The sequence below is a fragment of the Tenrec ecaudatus genome, chromosome 4 (assembly GCF_050624435.1).
Source record: "Tenrec ecaudatus isolate mTenEca1 chromosome 4, mTenEca1.hap1, whole genome shotgun sequence".
Classification (NCBI taxonomy): Eukaryota; Metazoa; Chordata; class Mammalia; order Afrosoricida; family Tenrecidae; genus Tenrec; species Tenrec ecaudatus.
This window is the reverse complement of record NC_134533.1, coordinates 120,544,840-120,568,229: the sequence shown is the minus strand read 5'-3', so window position 1 is coordinate 120,568,229 and position 23,390 is coordinate 120,544,840. Positions and strand designations below refer to the sequence as shown.

At 50.8% G+C, this 23,390-nt stretch overlaps 1 protein-coding gene across 4 annotated transcripts in view; it reads right to left on the bottom strand.

Moving 5' to 3' along the window:
- GRIK4 (glutamate ionotropic receptor kainate type subunit 4) overlaps positions 1-23,390 on the bottom strand; it is a 435,808-nt gene that overhangs the window by 6,071 nt on the left and 406,347 nt on the right. For all 4 annotated transcript variants that reach the window (XM_075548795.1, XM_075548797.1, XM_075548798.1 and 1 more), the window contains 3 exons: positions 20,330-20,495; positions 18,024-18,249; positions 13,279-13,407 (listed from right to left, as the gene is read on the bottom strand). In XM_075548795.1, the coding sequence (XP_075404910.1) occupies positions 13,279-13,407; positions 18,024-18,249; positions 20,330-20,495 (521 nt within the window). The remainder of the gene's footprint in view (positions 1-13,278; positions 13,408-18,023; positions 18,250-20,329; positions 20,496-23,390) is intronic.

The window sequence follows — 23,390 nt, the reverse complement described above, 5'->3', positions numbered from 1 at the left end:
GTCCCCAAATCCATCTGAATGATGGCCACACCCCCTCAGCTCCAGCAGGCCTCTCTGCTGTTCCTTGGGCATGGTAGCCATGCGCTGTCTCCCAGCACACTTCAGTGGCAGCGCCCCACTCCAGAACCAAGTTGGTGCCGATCTGGCTCCTTGAAACCTATGAGGCAGTGGTCCCACCTTTCAGCAGGTCTGGTGATCTCCCAAAGGCTCTAACAGCATTTTCTTTCTTTCATTTCATTTGTTATATTTAGAAGACAACAGATGTAGCTCCTTTGCCCTGTTTCCTGCCTGTGGAATTCCAAGCGGCAGAGTTTCTTTCATCCTTCCATGGACCCTTTCATTCTAAGACGATGGATATTCTGGGTGGTTAGCTCCAACAGCCACGAGCTTAATCTCTTTAACAAAGATTCTGTAGCCACATCCTTGGTGAACATTGTATACATGCCTTTAGTTTGTACTACAGAATTTTCAAATCTTCAAGTTCTTTTTACATTTTGTACAGATCGTTTTTAAGTTCAGTTCTTTCCTCCAGCATTTTACCGTAAGCAGCAAGGGAAACCACGTAGCCCCTTTAAGCTGTTGATTAGAAATCTCCAAGCACATCACTTACAATTTCTACCATCCACCAAACAGCTGAACATCATTCAGACAAAGTTCTTTGTCACTGCGTGCAAAACATTGCCCTTCCTGCATCAAGGATCCATGGTAACACAACGTGTTAGCCTGCAAGGTCAGCGGTTCAAACCACACCTCAAGGGGAAAAGATGCGACTGTGTGCGCCCTTCCGGAAAAACCTATGCAGCAGCTCTACTTTGTCCCGTGATATCACTATGAGTCAGAATCAGCTTGACAGTAGTGGGTTGTTTCCTCAATTGTCCAATCACATGTTCATCAGTTCCTTTTAAAATCTCGCCAGAAACACGTGAACATCATATTGTTAGCGAGTTTTTGTTGCTGTCACCGTCTGTACTCTCTAAGATGATACTCTAGCGCTCCTTACTTCCTCTGACCCGTCACTAGAAGTGCCTTTGCTGTTCATAATTCTGCCAACCTTCTCTTCAAGGCAATTCAAGTTTACTGTTAGGTCCCTAAGATCTCTTCCAGCCTTCACTCATTACCAATTCCAAAACCACAGCCTCGTTCTAAGTATCATTGGAGCAGCACCCCACTCCAGGTACCAAATTCTGCCATAGTCATTTACTGTCACTGTAGCAGTAAGAACACAAATGGATGGCCTAAACAAACAAATTTATTTTCCTCAATGTTTATGCGTCTTGTATTCTGAATTCAAGCTGCCAGCTTGAGGGAACCTGGGAACAAGTTTTCTCTTTGTTAATTCTCAAGGAAGGCCCTGATCTCTTTGAGTTTTTGTTGCTGGTCGATCTTCATGCGGCTTAGTCTCTCTTCCCCAATCTCTCTCTGCTGTGTTCACTTGCTTGTTTAATCTGTTATCTCCCAAGGGACTGATCCAAGACACACCCTACAGGAATCCTATCCCCTGAACACAGCAAAGGCAGCCCGTTCCCAAATGGGATTATACCCACAGGCATAGAGGTTAAGATTTATAACACATGTTCCTTTGGCCACAATTCAATCCAAACTCTGCCACCTGAACTCCAGCTGCCTCCTCCGTCTTGTGATTAGCAACTTCCCACGGACTCTCGGAGCATATACACACACGCAAGTTTCTCTCTTCTTAAAGAAAATTCTACTCTTTCACCTTTGTCTAGTGAATATCCTTTTTCTTTCCTGCCTTCCATGGCCAAGTTTGTTTTTTTAAGTTGTCTATATCCAAACTATTTTGAGACATTCTGAAGTCTCTCAGCTTTCACTGTAAGGTCCCATCTCACAGAAAATGCATCCACATCTTAATGTTAAATGCTTTAAAATTTTTTGCTTGTGATATTACTGAACAACAAAGAGCCCTTCATTTACTATTGGCTGTTATTTCTCAGCAATCATTGTGCACACAGGGCAATGTTTTTGAAATGGAAAAAAAAAAACTAATGGAAAACCTGTCTCTAAATGTAATGAAGTTTTCATGAATATTAAATTTAAAAATTAATGAAGTTGAAACAATGTTACATCCTGAAGCTATTTAATTAAACATGTCTTAATTTAATTTTACAATCTTCTTTTTGCATGTGAAAGCCTGTCTCCCTTCCCTCTCCCCACCCCAAGTTGTGAAATGTAAATTTGAACTCTTGAAAACATTCCAGACCAAGCTACTCTATGCTATTGGAAGGAGAAACGGACTCAGTTCTGAATTTACTATCCTTTCTATTCATACCTCTTCCCGTGCATTTTGGTCTTATGTCCCTGCCCTCACCGGTTACTGGTGGACATTTTGTTTCTAACCCACTGGAGAATTCTCAGGGTTGGTCTTACTAGAGTTCTTTTAGTATATGACATGGCAACAACCCGATTTCCTTTTTCCATAAAGTCAAGGTCTCTTCCAATCTTCCCAGTCTCCTTTGCTTCCTCAGGTGCACCATTCTGACCTCACTTCCTGGCATGCGGCTTTTTGCCTCTTCTCCATGCACTGGCGATTGCCAAGTCCTGGTGATCCTACGTCCTAAAGAGTTTTCAGTTCTTATCATCCTCTCTGTTCTACCCCTTTCCTGTTGAGAGCCCCACTATTTTGCTAGGACCAGTGCAGCAGCCTCTAAAGGCCCCCCTGCTTGTGTGTGTGTCCTTCTGGATCCCGCTTTACAGAGGAGCCTGAGAGAGCGACTGCAATGCATACTCCAACCGTGACACAGTCACCAGAACTGTTTACAGTGCCCAGTACACATCACTGGTGCGCCCACCTTCTGTCCCTTTACTCATCTTACCACCTCTTCTTGGAACCTACCCCATCCCCAGCCCGTGTCTGCCGACCTCTTACTTTGCTTTTAAGACTTAGCTCCGGGCTGCCTTCTCTGGTCTTACTTGACGCTGTTACTCACACCTTTTTTGGGGCCTCCCCAATCTATTGTGTGAATACTACATAAAATAATACATCAGTTGAAGTTTGTACATCAGAGTTTCCCACTAGATTGTGAATACCCTGCCATCACGGTACCAGTTTCCCGTAACCAACCAGGAACCAAAGCCACTGTCACAGAATCACTTCCAACTCACAGTGACCCCACAGGGCTCTGAACTGCTCTAGGGTGGCTTTGGTTTCTGGTGGGATAATTCTGATCCAAGCGGGGAAGGTTTCCCCCGGGTCCCAGTAGGAACCGTGAGTCACTGCAAGTCCTTCTTTCCCAGCTTCTCCTGTTTCAGGGCCAGCATGCTCCTGGGGCGGGGGAGGGTGGTGGGGGGGGGGGGGTTGGCTCCGGTGCTGAGATTCCTAGCAGAGGGGGCCTCTTCCCCAGAGGAGTCAGGCTGGTATGCCATCGCTGCTTTGAGGAACTTACTGGAAAGAGGGAGCAAGAATAGATTGCTGGCAGAGTCAGGGTTGAGAAACAGATGGAGCGGGAAGCGGGACGCGGGTGTTGGGGGAGTGCAGCAGTTGGACTTCGCAGTGTCATCAGTCACTCTCCTAGACATCAAATGCTCCCCACCCCACCCCTGCACACAGCCATTCATCAGAAGCAGCCTTTGAGGGGGCTCCCTCCAGCCTGCCTGGAAAGCCCTGTGGCTCTCACAGGTTCAGAAACACCTGCCCGAGGTACTGGGAAGCTACCTAACCAGCCCCTCCTGCTGCCTTCAGATGGGACCACACAGGAGCCATCGGGACAGATGGCGGTTAGGACTGGGTTTTCTCCTGCCGCTTGCTCCTCTGAGCCTGCATGGTGGCCTGCAATAGTGCTGCCTGTGCCGAAATAGAACAAAGCTCGCCTGCAAACTCCTGGATGCTTACATCCCAACTTTGGTGTCACCCCGCACAGATTGCCCAGAAATACAAACGAGAGGTCACAGACGCGAATGAACAAGTGTGCTTGCCCCTTGAGCCACAGAAGGGGTGACACACTGGATGCAGCGTTCTGAATCTCCTCCGCCCACCTAGCCCCTGCACTTCCTTCAGTTCTGACTGGATAACGGTCACTTTGGGGGTGCAGAGACATCTTTGACTTAACGCCTCCCACATCACCTGGTCACAAACAAGACAAGCGAAGCCCCGGTTCGATGGAGGGGTTCTGACTCATGGCGACCCCATATGCATTAGACGTGCTCCCGAGGGTTTTCCGTGGCTCCCTTTTCAGACCTAGATCACCAGGCCTTTCTTCGGAGGCACTCCTGGTGAGCAGCTGAACGCATTAACTGTGCACACCACCCAGGAACCCCCACCTCCTGGTAGCAACTAGAAGTTTGTGACTGAGATGCATCCGGGAAGTTCTTTTGAACAAAGCAGGGGGTGGCAGCTGTGTCCCGTGAGGTCAAGAGGCAGGGGCCCCAAGAGTCGCTGAAGCAGATAGAGAGAATGCATGTGCGTTGAGAGAGGGCGGCCTGCTGTCACAATCCCAGCCAGCGACCACGTGCCTGTTCTCTGATTTCAGGCGACAGTGTATGGGGAGTGGCCAGGAGCCCAGCCCCGGGCTAGGTGCCGAGCTCCGTCCATTGGTCACAGGTTAGAAGCCTTTCACAAGAACGTGGATTTTTAAATGTTATTTTACCAATATAGCTTTCAAACGCATTCTATTTCCCAGCCATGCTTCACGAAACCCCAAACGTACTGCCGTTGAGTCGATTCTGACTCACAGCCGACCCTGTTGGACAGAGTCGAGCTGCCCCACGGGGGTCCTGCAGCCACAAGTCGTCAGAGAAGAGACGACCTCATCTTGCTCCTGCAGAACGGCTGGTGGGTTGGGGGTATCAGCCACGCAGTTAGTAGCCCCCTGCTGACCATGGCTGCCACCAGGGCTCCTTTATGTTCCCCTGCACCCAGGCACTGTATGAAAAGGTCCCATTGCCACAGATTGATCCACTGTAGGGGGCAATTTCAGGTCCCCGCGTGTGAGCTGGCCTGCCCGGCCTTCCCGTCACGTTTGCGCCGGAAGGACTGAGAAAGCTGCACTGACCAGTTCTTCTTCCAGGCACCGTGGCACCCACCGAGCGAGGAGACTTCACAGGTGCTGGAGCGAGTGGCCTCAGAAACCAGGGAGCGCGCCACCCAACAGAAGGGAGATGCCCAGGGCATATGTCATATTTCACAATGCGTCAAAACTCTAGGGGTAGCTGCATGGGCACTTGACCATGTATCAAAAATTGAGCTCAAGCCATTCATGAAAAAAAAAAAATCTTGCAAAGCCCTGGCCCCATTTGGTAGCGAAAGAAACAAATAGTCAGAGAACTTAAGTAGGTTGCCCAACTTTTCACAGGTGAGCGGTACAGCTGGGAAAAACCTGGCTCTGAGGCAGATGCTTTGTGCGAAACACAGTTACCTGTCTGAGTGGTGACAGCCGCCACCCGCCCTCCTCTCGTCATCCTTTTTGGTGGCTTGTGAGCTCCAACAATGTTGGAAGCTCTGCCATGGGTATTCCAAACCTGCTTGAGGAGGTTAGTTTTTGTCTCTCTGGAGATCCCTGTCTAACACACTGCTAGACAGGTTTCAGTGGAGTTTCCAGACTCAGACTAGGAAGAAAGGCCTGGTGATCTGTTTCTGACAATCAATCAATGAAAACACTGGATCAGAATGGATATCACCCCTGAGGCTGGGCCTCTGGGCTGGACACGTGGCTCCAGCAATGGCCTGGGGCCGAGAGCAGTGATGGTGGAGGAGCAGGGCCCAGTCACATTCTGTTCTGTTGTTCCTGAAGTTGCTATGAGTCAGAACCAACTCCATAGCAACTAAAGGCAGCATCTCCTCCTGAGGCTACTATGCCAACCACAGCAGCACGACCTTTACCTTTAAGGTACGGAGTAGTCAGGTAACTCATCCGAGGGGCATCACTAGCAGGTAGCTGGCTGGAATCTAATATGAAGCCTGTGTCAGAGTCCTTGGCCCGTTGCAGCCCTGTCACTACGGAACTTGAGTTCCATCCTGAGGGCCACATGCATTCCTGGGAGCCCCCAGAACAACTGGCAAGAGGATCCCATGCACAAGCTAGCAGCCAAAGACCCTTCATGCCTTTGAAGCAGGGCATCCTGTCTTGGAATCGATGATTCATTGACTTCATCTTGGCGCAGCCTCCCAGACCAAGTTGTGCTGCAGCCTTTGTGATCATGGATCTCCTTTGTTCCGCATTGGGGTGGGGGGGGCACTGATATGCACAATGCTTCCTGTCTGCACCCTCCCCCAGTTTCTCAGTCTCCCACCAACCCATCTGATGTGACCGGGGAGAGCTTCCTCTGTGGGCTTCTCCAGGAATCTCCATGAGACACTACTGTCTAAGCTCCCACATCCAAGTTCCCAGTCTTGGCTCCATGAGAGAAACCAGAGACCCAGGATCTCCAGGCTGGGCTCCCTGAGAAGAAAAAGAGAGGAAAGATCTCCAGCATGCCCCTCCTCTCGTCACCACCCCCACTCCTCCTAAGATGTCTCACACTTTCACTCCCAGACAGCCAACTTCCTGCTCTCTAAGGATTCTGTGAGTCCATTCTTGAAAGGGGACCCTGATTTTCACAGCCTGGTGGTGTATTTATGCTCCTTTGAAGGCTGTGTTTTTCAAGATAAAGGTATTTAATTTCCTTGGAATTCACAGACCACCTTTTTGTCTAGCTATTGTTCTAGGTAATAGAGCTTCAGGTAATCCAATCCTCTGGAATTGGGAGCTGGCATCTGTGAGTCACTAGTGATTGTCCTTTTTGTAGTTGAGGAAAACAAAACAAAACACCCACGCCAAACCAAAACAACTGCAAAAAAAAACAAAAAAAAAAAACCAACAACCCCCCAAACCAATAAATAAAGCAAGTGTTTTTGCAAAGAGAAGGCAAAAGAGTGGAGGCAGCTTGGACTAACGCAGAGAGCTTTTTGAAAATGTCTAGTCTTCCACACAATCTGCCACTTGGTGGTGTTTTATTTTAATTACTTTTTTAGCTGCATTAGAAGGTGGCTGGTCACTGAACTATAAGCAGGCAGAGAAACTGGGAGGCAGACGTGACGGGTGTAGGATTGGCAGCACTGCCCCATGGCAGAACGCTTCTGTGGAATTTGGCAGTGGCATGGGCTGCCATCCTAGATGAGAGGGGGGTGGGGTTAGTTGTATTTCCTTAGAAATGCCTCCCATTTAAACAAGACAACAGCAGAACAAACAGGGCTGTGTCCAGCACGGTGCATTGTTTGTACTTTCTAATGGAAACCAAAGTGCCTCCAGCTATCTGTTTCAGAGGTCTGGGGGGGATACACCCCTCCTTTACCCCCCATCCTCACCCCTTTCTGTCTGTCCTGTAATCTCATGTCTTTAGATGCATGTGAAAGGTAATGGATTTGAATCCTAACAAAGTCACACAGGAGCCGCCATGGCAAGAAGAAAGGAGTCCCTGTGTTCACTGCCATTGAGTTGATTCAGAGGCCCTGTGATCTGAGATAAAGGTGGGGGTGGGGTGGAATACGTTTCTATGGCTTAATTCTGGGTGGCCATTTAAAGATTTAGGGAAAAAGATCTTTCAGGACCATTCTGCTCCTGTGGCTATTCTCCAACAGCCTGGAAGATCCCTTGTGAGCAGTGCTCTGCCCAAGTCTAGCGACACACACACACACACACACACACACACACACACACACATCCCACCCCCAGTGACTCTTGGTTGGCTTTCAGGATGCCACATGGAGTCTCCTGTGGCCAGGAAGCCCTTGGACTCTCGGAGTAATGCCGGTTTGGGCTCCCGCCCAGGCACAAATGGAACCATGGCATCACCCTGGCAGGAGCTGCCCTGGCTGGAGTCCCTGGCTCTCGTGATGATTGCAGGGCATCTCCCAGAGAGCCTCTCTCAGGTCTTCCTGCTCATCGATACTGTCCCCGACTCATCGCAAAGCAAGTGCTGGCTGTGGGACAGCACCCGGGACCTTCTGCAGGGTTCAGGACCTCTGTACGTTGACACCCACTGTCTATTTTCCCTTTTCTCTGTGCCAGGGGAAACCTGGGCCCCAAAGTGATAGGACCCGCCCTGCTCACCCACCCCTTCCATCTTCCATGGGAGCCTGGCCTTTCGGCCTGTCTCTCTCTGTTCACCCTCAAACTCTGCTGCTATCTGATCAGTCTTCCTGAAACTCTGCAGGGGGTGGAAGAATTTGAAAATGTAATAACTCTGCAAAAATGATTAACTTTCTTTTCCTACAAATGAACTCAATTCTCTGTCTCCAACTCCCACTGCCACCCGCTCGCCAAAAGCAGAGACTTCTCAGTCATTTCAGATTTAACCACAGTCAGTTTCAAGGGCTTCCCCTTGTCCACTCTCCAAGACGCACTTCGGTTCTGGGGAACTTCAGTTCTGGGGTTGGGGAGGGAGGCCAGTTACAGGCTCTGACTTGGGGTTAGGGACTAGATGCCTGGTCTGATGCTGGATTCCCTCTGCACGGCCATGATTCCTACTTGGGCCCGGGAAACTCGAGCCTGCCCCTGCTATCTCTCCTGTCCCTCATTCTACCATTGAGGCCGGGCATGTATTTCTGAAGCTTGCCAAACTCTAGAAACAGTGAAAAATCTCTTTACCTCTTGGAGACTCCACTCTGTCTCCTAAGCACCTTCTCGCCCTACTACATTCCAGTAGGGGGCAGTGCTGGAGGCAAACTCACTGCTGTCGGGTTAACTCTGACTCACAGCGACCCCACATGACAAAGTAGAACAGCGCCCGAGGGTTTCCGAGATGGTAACTCCTTACAGGAGTAGCAGGCCTCGTCCTTCTCCCACGAGGGGCTGGTGCTTCCTGTAATGTACTCGAATTCTCCTCCTCCATGCCGGCTATCTGGGTTCGAACACCAGCCACCACCTGTCTGGCAGTGGCTACTCCTCGGTTTCTCTGATATTACTCAGGTTCCCGGGGTGCCTCCAGGCGAAGATGGACTGAAACTCAGCCAGAGAAAATCCTGTGGAACACGGTGGTCTGGCCCTCTTGTGCTTGGGCGCACCAGGAGTCTAGGCTGAGTTGTAGGTGGTCGCCTCCACAGGCAACAAGCACAATTCAAAGCAGTCCCTGTTCAGAAGCTCCACCCTGTCTCCCCCACACCCCCACCAAGAGATGGCCTCTTTGATCTGGTTTGCAGACTGGGAGCCTGGGCAATACTGCTCTTTTTTAGGGCACAACAAAGGTTTTCAGGCAAGGGGCTTTTAGACTTCAAGTGCAGTGGGCTGGGAGAGTCTGATGCAGACTGGCCTGCGGTTCAGATGCCTTTACCCAGCTCTCAAGGGTCTCTTAACTCCCTCCTCATCCTACTTGTTCACACCAATTTCTGACTGTGACCAACGGGACTCTACACATTCCTAAAGCAATGGCACTTAATGAACACTTCCAGGTCCAGGCTAATTGTGTCTGTAAAGTCCTCCTTGGCCGTTCATTAGACTCATCACTTCCTCCTCTGGGCTTCACAGGCTTGCTTGACAGCTCCACAAAAGCATCTCTACAATTGTACATTGCATCTCTACAATCCACCGCTATGGCTACCATGTCGCCTCTCGCTGGGTTCTGAATCTCTTAAGGGCAGGATCGTGTCCCCATGATCTCCAATCCTCGCACCTGGTTTGGTCAACAGTGGTTTGTAGTGATGCTTGTTGACCATCATGAATACTTTGAATGCCATCCTTGGGTATCATCCTTCCTGTTGGGGAGGGAACAGGTCTTGGATGAGAAAGGAAGTGGTACCTAGTCTGGAGAGCCTTACCATGTTTCCTCATTCTTTCATTTATGATTTTTTCCATTCATCCTTTCATCAAATACTGATGCTGGGTGATATGCTGGATACTGAAGCACAGAACTGAATAAGACACAGATCTTGTCCTTAAGCTGTTGCGAGTTTATTGGGCACGGATGAAAGCAGAAACAAAATCGGTGTCAGAGTATGATCTGAAGGCACCCCGGCCTTGAGGAGCCCAGGACGAGGGCTGCACCTGTGACTTGCGGGCACTCTTGAGACTTCTGGTTGTGCCTCCATTTCCCCTCCGCCGCAGATTTCAAAATGAAGCATGTCCGCGTTTACTTTGTGCTTTGGCATCCTGCCGAGGGCTTTTCGTGATTTGTCTCATTCAGTCCTCCTGGTGGCTTTGGCCTCTATTTATCAGCTCTGTTCCCCAGAGCCGGGAAGTGAGAGTCAGGTGTCCTGTCCAGTACTGGTGCTAGGGCTCGCCTGACCCAAACCATGGTCCTTTCAATCACCTCATCTGCACGTGGAAGCTGGAGCGTGACTAAGGAAGACTTGGGGGCAATGGATGCCTTTGAAGGACGGCGCTGGCCAGGAACAGGGAAAGCACCATGGATCGTCAGACAAGCAAAACTCTCTCGGAGGCAGGACAGCCAGCCTAGGCTGTGGAAGTGAGGCCACGTATCTTGAGCACTAGTGTGTGTAACCAGGAGAAACCAGGCCCTGGAAAACGACCTCTTGCTGAGTGAAGTGGAAGGGCAGCACCAAAGGACCTTGGGAGAGATGATTAGACCAGGTGGCTGCAGCAGCAACTGCGAGGAGGGCACAGGTCCAGGCCGTGTTTCCTTCTGTGGCCTACAGGCTCCGAACCACATGAGCAGGGCGTCTGCGTCATGGAGTCCACGGAAGCCAATGCTCAGGAGCCCGGCTCTGTGTACACTGCTTGAGGGAAGAGAGCCGTCACAAGGATGGCCGACTGTCAATTCAACAAGCGCCATCTTTTCAGGAGGAACGTCAGTCCACTGGCTTTAGGGTGACATCGAAAAGGGGCAATGATACTCACTTGAGTATGAAAACTGCGAGGTGCCTGGGGTTCTAGATCACTTTCCCATGCTTGCCAACTTTGCCCCCCTCCACCTGTCCCCCCTTAGTGATCAGAATTCACGAACACACACAGCTGTCTGCACAAGCGAACCAAAGAGAAGGTACTGGGGCTGTTTCAGAGGTTGGAGATGAAAGTGAGAACAGGAGAGATGGGATCAACTCAATAGCGAGTCTCATGAAGTCAGGAATCAAATGGGGGAAGTGAGCGGGCTCATTGTCCTGTCTGCTGCCTCCAGTTTCCCTCAGGGTGCCTGCTCCCCGGGGTGCCGTCACCGGCCCTGGGCATCCTGAATATCTGAGTTGTTGTAACCAGTCCATACTGTCTCCTGATGATTTTCACCATGTCCGCCCCCCCCCGCCCCGCCCATCTTTTTTTCCTCTCTGAACAAATAGCGTGACTCCGCCACGTTTCTCACATTGTAGATTGGCTGGCATCTGGAATCATTCGCTAATCACTTCAAATGGGTTGGCTTTCATTGTCGCAGTCATGTGACAGGTCTCAGGTGGAAGGCCGCACAGTGCCTTCTCTGTCATTCCCTGGGAGTACGCAGTGTGTTCGGGCGCCCCACTGTTAGTCAACACATCCCTGATGATCAAATGGCTGAGAGGGAAGATGATTCCCCTGCAGACAGCTAACAAAGGCAGACTCCCCTGAAGTCCTGAGAGCAGCCCAGTGCCGGTGCCACCGGCAGGTTACACTGGTCCCATTTGGTGCCAGGTCACTTTCTACTGTCACCAAAGCTCTCTGGTGTGCTTGCCGCTGTCCACAGGTAATGCATCAGGGGCTCAGCATGCTAATAACATGGAGCCCTGGGGCATTGTGGTTACATGTTGGGCTGCGACCTGCAAGGTCAGCAGTTCGAAACCACCAGCAACTCCTTGGGAGAAAATCGGGAGCTTTCTTCTCCCGTAAACAGTTAGCATCTTGGAAACTCATGGGAGTAGAAACTCACAGTTCTACCTTGTCTTAGCGAGTCACTATGAATCAGTGTTGACTCAGTGGCTGTGAGTTCAGCCCCCTGCACTAGTACTCAGGTGAGCTGGGAGTCAAGGGAGGAGGTCTCCCACACTCCATGCCCACTAACAGTCACTGCCCTCTGTAGCCAGTCTGGGCCTTTGGGGAGTGGAGAGCCTGGAAGGCTGTAGCCTCACTGTGTTTCTAGAGGGAAGGCAGCCAGATTCTATACAGCTGCCCTTTGGACATGCAAATGGATAGGGCTAGACACCCCCCTCCCCAAGTAGGCATTAGGGATGCCCATTTCCTCATTCCCTGTCCCACCAGGGATGAGCATTCCTGCTGAGCCAAGAGTGAAGCACATGATAACATTCATGTTACTCCCCAGCTACCTCCCCAGGGGAGACCATGGATAGGTCAATTTGCTGCACATTTTAGCAAGGCTCTAGTGGATGGCTAGGGTGACTGATTTATTGTTCAAATCAAGGCTCTCTGAGCATGAAGACAGTTCCAGAATAGCTTCTAGGCATGAACTAACCTACAACCAAGGTCATGTTGAAACTGTCCCAGGCTGACCTGGATGGGCGTTTCTGTGTGAGAGGCCTGCGGGATGCCTCAAGTGCGCCTGTCAGTCAGTGACTGTTGTATTCAATGTAATTTACCAGTCTCGCCTTGGTGCATCCAATAAAATAGCCCGTGGCAGGTCCTGAGGCCTGTGAGGAGGGCCACATCCCTGTCCCAGGACACTTACACCTCGTAGAGGGGTGGGCAAGTCAATAGTGAACAGATACAATGCCAGCGAGGGAGGGCTGTGGAGGCCAGTTAAGTAGGGGTCAGGAGGCAGCAGGGATGTGGAGCTGAAGTGTTGTTAATGGACGAAGAGGGAGGACTCCTCTCCAGCAGGGTCAGCCTGGAGGAGGTCTTGGAGTAGGGCTTTCCTGGCAGAGGGAACACCACGTGCAAAGACCAGGAAGCGACAACAGGCCAGGAACCTTGGGACAGCATGGGTGGAGTTGTTGGTGAGGAAGAAAAGGGAGTCTCAGGTGGGTGCAGGTCACATGGACCTTGGGGCCAAGGTAAGTTTAGCTTTTCTGTTTTGTCTGAGTGAGATGGGACACCATGAGTGTTTTGTGCATGGGAATGCAGTAATGTGACTCCCAGGTTTAAAAAGAATCACTCTGGCCCTGGTAAGATAAGCTGCAGGACACCAGGCTAGTGCAATGTATCGTGCAGGGGCAAGATGATGGGCACATGGGCAAGGCAGATGCGGGACTAACAGGTGGCTGGAGTCAGGGAACCTTATGGAGGCAGAGCCTTTAGGACTGGTGAGATGGGTGGGCACTGGGTGTCTACAAAACAAGCAAGACCATGGTCCAGACTGACCCACAGCCAGCCCCACCTTGTCCCAGGGGCCTTCCAAGGTGAGCTCTCAGCGTGCTCCGGAAGCCAACACCTGGAATTCCCGGCAGGAGGGGAAGGCGCAGGCTGTACTTACCCTTGGCTCTGTGATCTTCCTCTTTGGGGCACTTGCCCCCCTCCCACCATTTGCGCTTCAGGATCTCCAGGCGGTTGTTCTCCTGCAGCTGGAGAATGGCCAGGTCAAACTCGTCCCGGAAAACCGAGCCTGGAGGTCACAGGGGAGGTCAGGACACGGCATGAGTTCCTGCTGGAGCATCCTGCACTCCAGGTTCCTCACCACCCACTTTAACACCAGGTACCGGGATAAGACAGGGATGGTGGGCTGTCCCCACCAGCCGAGTGCAACTAGGGCTCTTTATTCTTTTTACTGCCCCTCCCTCCATGCTGAGTGGCATGTGGTGCCATGGTCAAAGGTCCAAGAATGCCCCCTAGGCAATGTGCCCGCTTGAAACAACAGCTGTGTACACGGACAGGTTATATGGCCTGCCCCGGACACACGGGACGCTGCTGCTGAGCTTCCCACTCGCCGCCAGGAGTCCAAGCCGGGAAACGCTCTGTGACACCACTCTCTCGGCCAGTCACGGTCGACATTAGTTAAATCAAGTTCTTGAGCATGGCTAGCTCTCACGGCATTCCACCTGACAGTTGTTTACGTGAAGCAGCCAGCGACCAATGAGAGAAGCGCTACTCCAGAGTGTGTTGGGAGCCCCATCTCATGCAACAGTGTAGGGAATCTAGTCACCAGAAACACACCCCCCCACCCCCCTGCACTCTCCCCGCCCCCTTGCCCCTTCACAGCTGCCTGCGGAGTGTACCAGAACCTATGGGCCAGGTACACACGTCACCCCATCTCCCTCAGCCCCTCCTGCCGGCCTTCTTCAATAGAAGGCTTCTGTTCAGAGCAATTCCTTTTTAATTTTTCTCATGGAATATAGTCAAGGAGCTTTGGTTCTAGAATTTAGGTTTAATCACAAAAACAGGCTTAAATGAAACCGTGGAAAGCTCACTGTGCCAGCGCAGGCTCAGGCCTGAGATCATTAAGAACATCCCGCCAGAGGGCTGGAAACCAACTCCGCTGCCCAGGTCTCTTGCCCAGGCTCTGCGAAGGCCTGATGTGAACAGATGCCCCAGATGCCCCCGAGGAACAGGGCAAAGCTCGGGACAAACAGATCAGGGCTTCTTACACTTTGATGTGCTGGGGATTCAGCTGGGGATCGGGTTAAAATGAAGATTCAGATTCAGGAGGTCTGAGGCTTAGGGCGTAGGAGCCCTGGTGGCCTGTGGTTACACATTGGGCTGCTAACCACAAGGTGAGCAGTTCAAAACCACCAGTTGCTCCATGAGGAAAAAAACAAACAAAACATGGGCATTTTACTCCTGTCACAAGTGACGGTCTCAGAAATCCAGCGTGGCAGTTCTACCAGTCCTACAGGGCCACTAGGAGTCAGCACCCACTGGATGGCACCCAGTTTGAGTTTGCTTTGGGGGCTCGCTCAGAGGTGGGCCTGAGGCTCTGCATTCCTAACAGGCTGCCAGGTGCTGCTGATCCTGCAGGATCAGGGGCTTCACCGTGAGACACAAGGAACGAGAGCATCTTCCAGGTCTTTTCCACTCTGACAGCCACGTCGCCATCATCAGACCTCCCCTGCTGTACAGACAAGGTGGCTGACACACAAAGCCACGCTGGCAGCTCCCAAGGCACAGCGTGTGATGTAAAACCAGGTGCTGCTGAGCTGATCCAACTCGTGGCGAAGCAAGCCGTGTGTGTCAGAGTGGAACTGGGCTTTGTAGAGTTTTCAGTCGAAGGAGCTCATCAACTCATTCTTCCAAGGCACCTCTCGGCGAACTTGAACCTCCGGCCAAGCGTATTAATGAATCATTTGCCCTACCGAGGGACCCCCGCCCCGTGTGTAAACTAGATTCACTACCGTGCAGTTGGTTCTGGCTCAGAACAGCGCTACAGACTCCCCGTATGCATTAAAGACAAACAAAACTCTGATTCCAACTCACAGCGACCCTCTCCAGGGTTTCTAGATAGCAAATCCTAACAGGCGCAGAAAGTCTCGGTTTTCTACAGCACAGGGTAGACCTGCCCTCAGAGGGGCTGAAAGGCTGTAAAGTGTGTGGAAACCGATGGTCACAACTTTCTCCACAGAGCAGCTGGTCGGTTCAAGCCCCTGACCTTTGGGTTTCTAGTTGAGCATTTAACCCCTGCACCACCTACCTGCTCCTGCCACACACAGACCCCTAAACCAAACCACTTCTACCAAACGGAGTCCATGGGGCAGAACAGAACTCCCTTGTAGGGTTTTCCAGGCTGGAAATCTTGATGGAAGCAGACTGCCAGAGCTTCCTCTCATGGAGCGGCTGGTGGGTTTGAAACACTGGACTTTCAATTTGGAGCCGAGCGCTGAACCACTGTGCCACCAGGCTCCTTCCCCCTCGTGTAGATCTACGATCTAGAGAACCTCGATGGGGTTTTGAGACTAAACCTTTACGGGAGCAGACAGTGAGACAGCGAAGAGCACGGTGCTTATTGCACGGGATCCAGGGCTTCCACCGCCTGCACAGCAGGCACTGAACACCCACCCACAGGTACTGGGTGTCTGACGAGCTGCTCGGCAGACACCGGGAGATGGTGAGATGAAAGAATGTTCCCTGCCCAGAGGAACTGTGCAGCCCACCAGGAGCTGCTAGTACTTTCAAGCCATTCTCAACTCAGCCACACAGCCCACCCGGGTTCACATGAAGGAGCTGTTCAGGGTCCCCTCTGTTTGCCTGCTCAGATTCTAAACCACCAGTTCATCTTCCATCTTGCTGTTTCCAGAATTTTTCCTGGGCTCAGCGATATTGCTCATCCTGTGCCCTCATCTCTCACAATAGAAGGACAACATACTTGTCTTTCTTGCACATCGGCTCAGTTGGACCCGGGATCTAACCAATGGTCTGAGAACTGAGGCTAGCCCCCCACCCACTCTTTCACCCAATCTGTCTGTCGAGCTGGGAGGATTCATTGGACGGCATGGCGAATGGAGTACTGGGTTTGGAGAAAAATATTCTGAGCGCAAGCTCGACGCCTCTGCTCATCCTGTCACCTTAGTCAAGTGCGGCATCTGCTCTAAACCTTGGTTCAAGCTCTGTAGAGCAGGCACCGCCACACCTGTCCCAGCGTGGGGAAGGTTCAGGGACAGGACACGTGTGAGAAGAGCGTCGGGTCAGTGAGAGAGCAGCCGCCATTCCCTCCCTTTCCCTTTCGTGATGGGAATTCCCAGAGCCCAGCCCATCCCAGCGGGTTGACCTCGACCTTCTATTGGTTTGTCCCCTGAGAACTTTTGAAGCATTTGACATTTTGGTTAAATCTTTGAAATTGTTCAAGTATCACCAAGGTGCACTTGAGGTTCAATGTGTGGCTCATTCTAGCGTCTTGAAACAAAATGTCAGCCAATAAATTTCACCAAGGGACACCTAATGTGGACTATGAATAGACAGCTGTGAAATCAGACGGGAAGTAGAAGGCGTGGAAGTTTCCATGAGCTCCAGTGGAAGCCTTCAGTTATGTCAACATTTACATAAGGCAAGGCTGGACTGCATGATTGCTTATGCTTGCCTGGCTTCCATTCAGTCCTCAGAGGCTATTCATGTTTATCAGGTGGCACGAGGAGGAAAGGAAGGGTGGGAAGGGGATGAATATTCCTCAAGGCAGGGTTGGTGTGACACACTCCAGAAGGCACCTGACCACATTAGCTTGAACTCTCTCAATAACCACGAGGTAGGTGCTAGACACCTAATTTTATAAGTGACATAATGGAAACTCAAAGAGAATGGAATAATCTATCCAAGATCCCACAGGTGGTAACTGGGATTCACTCCCGGCTCTGTCCAAAGCCAAGCACACGAGGCTCTTCATATTCCGCAGGTTTACGTGGCTTCTACCACTTACAGAGCTTTGAGTTAGGTAGAGCTCAACAGAAAGGATGTGTAGGCTGACTACAAAAGTCCCTCGACTATATATCCATTTGCTAACATGAGCTGGTGGCCTCAGTTCCTGCTTTTCCCTGGCTGCCTTGCATAAGCACAGCTCTCCATGGTAATGGCTCTCAGTAGCATGTACAGGGGGAGGTAGCCATAGGAGAGTGTACACCAAAATCACTTGGGGGCCACTCCAAATCCTCTCCACTATCACAACCAGCTCCCCCTACCCCCAACTCCTGATAGAAGCACTTTCAACAGGGGTAGGGTCTAAAGGCAGACATCCTTTAAAATCCACATCTAGGTTACCTTTCTGAACGCCAAGCCCTCTCCCCTGCATACCAAAGCCAGAGCTCAGCAGCCTCTCACAGTGACCCAGGCTGGCTCAGAGTGCAGGGGGTCAGTGAGAACCACAGATCATCTGAAAGCCATCTCATCTAATCCCTTCTGTTCCTTTTGGCAGCAAACTTTTCTCCTGGGACATTAACCAAGAGCAAAATTAATTCATTGAGCGGTTCCCTTGCCCCCTTCTCCTTCCCATAGAAGCAGAAGTGTCAGGGAGCACAGAGATGCCCCACGGCAGGAAACAGAAGAGAGAAGGATCCCATGGTCTAAGGAAAGAGTCCATCCAAGTGATCAATGCCCTTACTGATCCTCCAACAGCCCCTTCGTAATCATGGCTTGACTAATGATCAGTGATTACTGGACGGATTGCAGGTGTGTTTTGTTTTTTCTTTTAACCTTGAGAGTGCCCACCAGAGGCTGTTGGACTCAACGCTGCCTTGGATGGCTCCACTACCTTGACCGTGTCTGCATGAAGCTACACAAAGGGGCTCTCCCTCTCCTGCATACCGACTGGCATGCCAATCCCATAGCCCTTGGTGTCCAGCAGGCCCCCAATCTGAGTGAGGTTGCAGTTTCGCTGCCGATAGTACTCATTCATGGTGGACTCCAGAAGGAAGGCATAGTTGGAGTTCAACACCCTGGCGATCCCCTCCTCTGTGCTCTTCACGAACACACTCGGCTGCTTGGAATACATGTAATTCCACATGCGCTGGTAGGTCTGGTAGCGGGAATTCTGGGAAGAGAACAAAAGGAAGCAAGCGTGGGAACCAGGAAAGGACGTGCTGGTTGATGAAGGGAAGGCATCGAGGCGAGTCTGAAAATCCTAGCCCTCCGGCTACTCCACCCATTTGTGATATTTCATGGACTTTGCTCTTTCCGTTGCTCCGCTTGAGATGTTCCCTGGGGTCAGGTGACCGCATGCACGACAGCAGGAGGAGGGGGCTAAACGTTTAATGTGTCTTTCCGAGAGAAGGAGCGGCAACAAGGCTCCCAGGCCCTGTAACCTTGGCCTCCTGGCTCAAGCACTTGAGCTCTTGCTTCCTTTACCCTACAGAGGCCCCCACGGCCACCGCCCTGTTTCGGTGCCAGTAAGAACTGACATTATGGCTGCGGCCTCTTCCTGGTCCTTCAGGTTGGGGCATCAGCACTTTTAAAGTGTTATCATCTGAAGGAGCAATACTAGCTTCTTTTTAAACTAACTGCCTTAAACCATTTTATCAATGACACCTGCAATGGAAATGCAAACCAAACCCACAGCCGTGGAGTCCGCTCCAATTCCTTAGGACACTGTAGGGACAGAGCAGAACTGCCCCAGAGGGATTCCGAGCCCAGAAATCTGTATGGAACCAGGTGGTCACATTGCCCTCCCAAGGGATGGCTGCTTGAGCTTGAACCCTCCATGTCTGGATGAGCGGCCGAGTGCTTCAACCATTGTATCACCAGGGATCCTGCAATGTACCACTAGCTTCCATCTGGTAATAATAAGAGCTAGACAGTTCTGGACAGGTCTTTCCAAAGCCAGTGTTTGGACCATATTGGTGCCAATTGGCACTGAAACTTACATGGGAAACAGGAAATTGAAGTTTTGGGCATGTTTCATATGAAAATGTAGTTCTTGGGCAATAATTGGTCCATTTAAAAAATAAACTTCTTGTAAATTAAGTGAAAGTGTACAGAGCAGACATGGGTTCTTGAGAGTGTCCCCCAAAGTCATTAAAAGTGAGGTTTATTAGCTAGAGATTTGAAGGATATGAAACTGCTTATTTCTCTGCCCTGTCTCTGTCGCCCTTGGAGATCAATCAATCAATCAATCAATCGATCGTCAATCAGTCAGCACACCATTTGAAGGATATGAAACTACTTATTTCTCTGCCCTGTCTCTGTCGGCCTTGGAGATCAATCAATCAATCAATCAATCAATCAATCGTCAATCAGTCAGCACACCATGTGACAGTGCCTTCTCTGGAGCCTTACAGAGACGCCAACAGGGTCTCTACCTGAGCTCTCGCAAGCCTGCCATCAGTGAGATCCAGCCATCTCCACCTAGTCTTCCTCACATCTCAATCATGTGTCTGTTATTTTAATCTGAATGCTACCTCCAAAATATGACTCAGTTTTCAAAATTTAAATGAATATATTAGTCGCATCCATAAAGCAATATGAGTGAAGTTACAGATTTGAATACATGAATACACAAATGTATGTATATTTAGATGTATATGTATATGTGTAGATTGTACGAGGAGGCTTCAAAAAGTTTGTGAAAACATTTCAACCTCAACAAACCAAACTCACTGCCATTGAATTGATGCCAACTCATAGTGACCCTATAGGACAGGGTAGAACTCCCCCTGTGAGTTTCTGAGACTGTAACTGTTTACGGGAATAGAAAGCCCTGTCTTTCCCCTGCGGAGTGTCTGATGGGTTCAAACTGCTGACCTTATGGGTAGCAGCCCAACATGTAACCACAACTCAACCAGAGCTTCCGGAAAAATACCCTTACCTTTTAATTACACACACACACACACACACACACACACACACACACACACACAGCCTAGAAAAACAAATACAAAACTATTGTAATTAAAAAATGGATCTGCCATGTTGGACCCAAAGCCACCTCAAGTGTCACACGTGTTTTATGTACACGGTTTGTAGTGTCCATTTAGGGATCGTGCCGGGGCTATTTTGTGGGGCAGGAGATCCATGAGCATGGACAAAGAAAATGTCCAAAAGAGGTGACGGTGGGCATACATCTCGACTTGATTCTGCTCAATGGCCAATGTCTGTGAGTAACCGAGGGGCTTTACCTGGAAGAAAGTCATGCTGGAGCCTCCGTGGATGGTGCCGTACTCAATGGCAGTCTGGTCAGCCAGGTCGTCTACTGACTCGATGGGCACGTCCATGCGCTGCACGGTCAGGAAAGCCGCCAGGTTGGCCGTGTAGGATGAGATGATGATGAGCGTGAATGCCCACCTGTGCAGGCAAAGACAGGGGAGTCATCTCGGCCAGGGCGCTCCCAGGAGGCTTAGCCTCTTCCCAGCCCATCTGACAGACCAGGAGTTCTTCGGAAGGAACCCTCTGAGAAGTGGTGGGGGGTGGGGTGGGGCGGCGAGCAGAAGAAGGACATCTGACGTCAACAGAAATAATCAATGTTTGTGAAGGTTGCCAGAAATTCTGTTTTGAATTTTGAATGTGGACGCATGTTTTAATTTTCTAAATCAATCGAGGCAATCCGTACTTGTAGCAAGGCTTTACATCTTTATGGAAGCAGCCTCATCTTTCTGCCATGGAAAGGTGGGTGGGTTTGAACCACCGACCTTGAAGTTAGCATTCCAACGTTTACTCAATGTTTTTGAGCTAAGTATTCAATAAAGGTTAGTGCATGCCTGAGAAAACTTGAGAGCCTATGAGATGCACTAGTAAGTGACCCAAAGGTGCCATCTCTGAGGGCCCTGTCAGAAGCTCCAGGTGGGATGGGTCACTCTATCTCTTCATGAGGAAGCCCACCGTCTGAGGAGAATGGCCACAGAGTAATGTCTCCCACTCAGCGAGGCAGAATTCTTCTCCCAGGTTTAGTGTGAGGAAATTGAGGCTCAGAGATGTGAAGTAAGTTGCCAAGTAAGACCTTGACAAACTCATATTTTCAGAACAGGTCGGCAAACGAGAATACTAGGGGCTCATTAATTAAGAACTGATGAAAAGTACCTTTGAACTCCAGAAGGGTTGGATTAGAAAATACTCTTATGATGGCCATGGTATTTCAAAATTAAATGCTGTCGCATTGGCAAGCAAAAATCACTTACATTGGAAAACAACCTCCCCCCGCCCCCCAGCAAACTATGCTACAGTTAATTGCAAACAATTTGCTCACTTGGGCAGGTCAAGCAAGCCTTCTGCCATCTGGTCAACAGAAAGGACTTGCATCCCAATCCTTCATATATCTATGAAGTATCGAGAAAACGTCATATATATATATGTGAAACCTGAACCGGTCCCATGGCACCTACCAGCAGCATGTATATAAACGTCAGCCCAATTTAGGGTGGACCACCACACATCCCGAATCAAGGGCATCTGTGAGGCTTCATGCATTCTGCAGGCACCACTAACTGATGCGTTATATTTGCCACAGGGACCAGCAGCCGGTAGCTCCCGAGCAGCAATTCAAGAAGCAGGAAGGCCGCCTTTGCAGCCCAAACCTGCTGGTGGCTGCTCCCCGGTGGTGAAGTGGAGGGGACATCACCAGGTTAGTGAGACCTCCAGAACTGTGCGCCGGACCATCAACAAGGCCATCTGGTTTTGCCTTTGGGCTTTGCCACGTTCCACCCGGAGGGGCAGTGGCTACTCTCCTCTGAGCCCGTTTATTCGACTGAGAAGTGGGGATAGGGATGCCTGCTCGATCTTCTGAAGGTTGGGAGATCAAACAAGGCAGTACGTCATTGTTGGGGTTCGGTGTCATCTTGGCAGGTCCTTGTGACCCTACTACGTACAACGGAGTGAACCATTGCCTGTTTCTGCGCATCCCTACAATCACTGCTGTGTTTGAGCTCGTTGCAGCAGCCACTGTGTCAGTGCATCTTGGTGAGGGCCTTCCTCGTGGTCTTTTTGCTTCTAGCTAGGTGATATGTAATTGGCAATGCAGAATCTGTAAAGCACTGTGTGAGTGTAGATATAAGAGATGTCTGGAAAACTCTCAAGCTGAATATCTGACTGAAACAATTGCTGGGCTGCTTCTTGCTGCATCCCTATTGGTGACTTAGAATTGCCACGTGCCCCTTTCTGTTAAGACTTGCCCCTTCCCTGCTCCGGCGCCAGCTCTTCCCCTCCACTTGGGAGTTGTTGCAGTGCCCAGCCCCGGAAGAGGGCAGGGTGGGGATAAGGGGGTGCGATGCCCAGGAGGAGGTCAGCGTTCTGAAGTTGGACAGCTCCCTTGACAAGTATCTTGTGTACAGCAGAGAGCTGGCTGAGGCAGGTCCCTCAGATCCGTGGCTGCACTCTGCTGTTGGGTCCACCTGTCAGCTCCGTGGCTGCACTCTGCTGTTGGGTCCACATGTCAGCTCCGTGGTGGGCTATGCCACTGTGTACGTCGTAGGGGAAAGTCACTGAGGACAAGCTCACTCCTGCTGAGAAACCAAGTGGCACCCAGGCTCTTTCAGAGTGGTCAGCGTAGGGTAGCCTTGCTCCTGGGAGAAAGGGGCATTCTCAGCAGTAAAGCCGGCATTCTTGTTTGTGACGGGACTTCCCCCGTCTCTTTCGCTGAGTGAGGAGGCCAGGGCAGGCCGTGGTAGCCCTGTCCTCAGATTGCCCAATCCCCCAGGAACTGCCCAAACCGAGGCTATGGCAGGGTATGAAGAGGTTTGGGGGGCAGAGGGCAGCGTACTAGCGTGGCTCAGGGAATTCTTATGGGCCCCAGGGGTGGGTTCTCATTTGTACCCAACCACGCGCCCGCAGAGGCACTGGCGTCCATTTCCAAACTCACTGACCTGGAGTCAATTCCCCCTCCTGGCGGCCCTAAGAGGGCTTTCTGAGGAGATAAACATTTATGAAGGCAGATCACTCCATGTCTCCTGTGGAGCGGAGGGTGGGTTTGATCAGCTGACCTTGTGGTTAGCAGTGCGACTCTTCACTGCACTCTACCACCAGCACACTTTCTGGTGGCTCACAGTGGCCTACTGGTAACGCTTAGCTCATGCTTGTGACGGACTGGGTGGTGTCTTCCAGAAGACACAGAGCAGTCTAAGCCTGTACTTGGTGATGGGACTTGCTTTGAAACAAGGTCTTTGAGGTGCTGTCCGTTAGGTTAACACGAGGCTACTCGCGGGGGGGGGGGGGGCTCCTACTCTTGTCTGAGTGGTGCCATATGAAGGG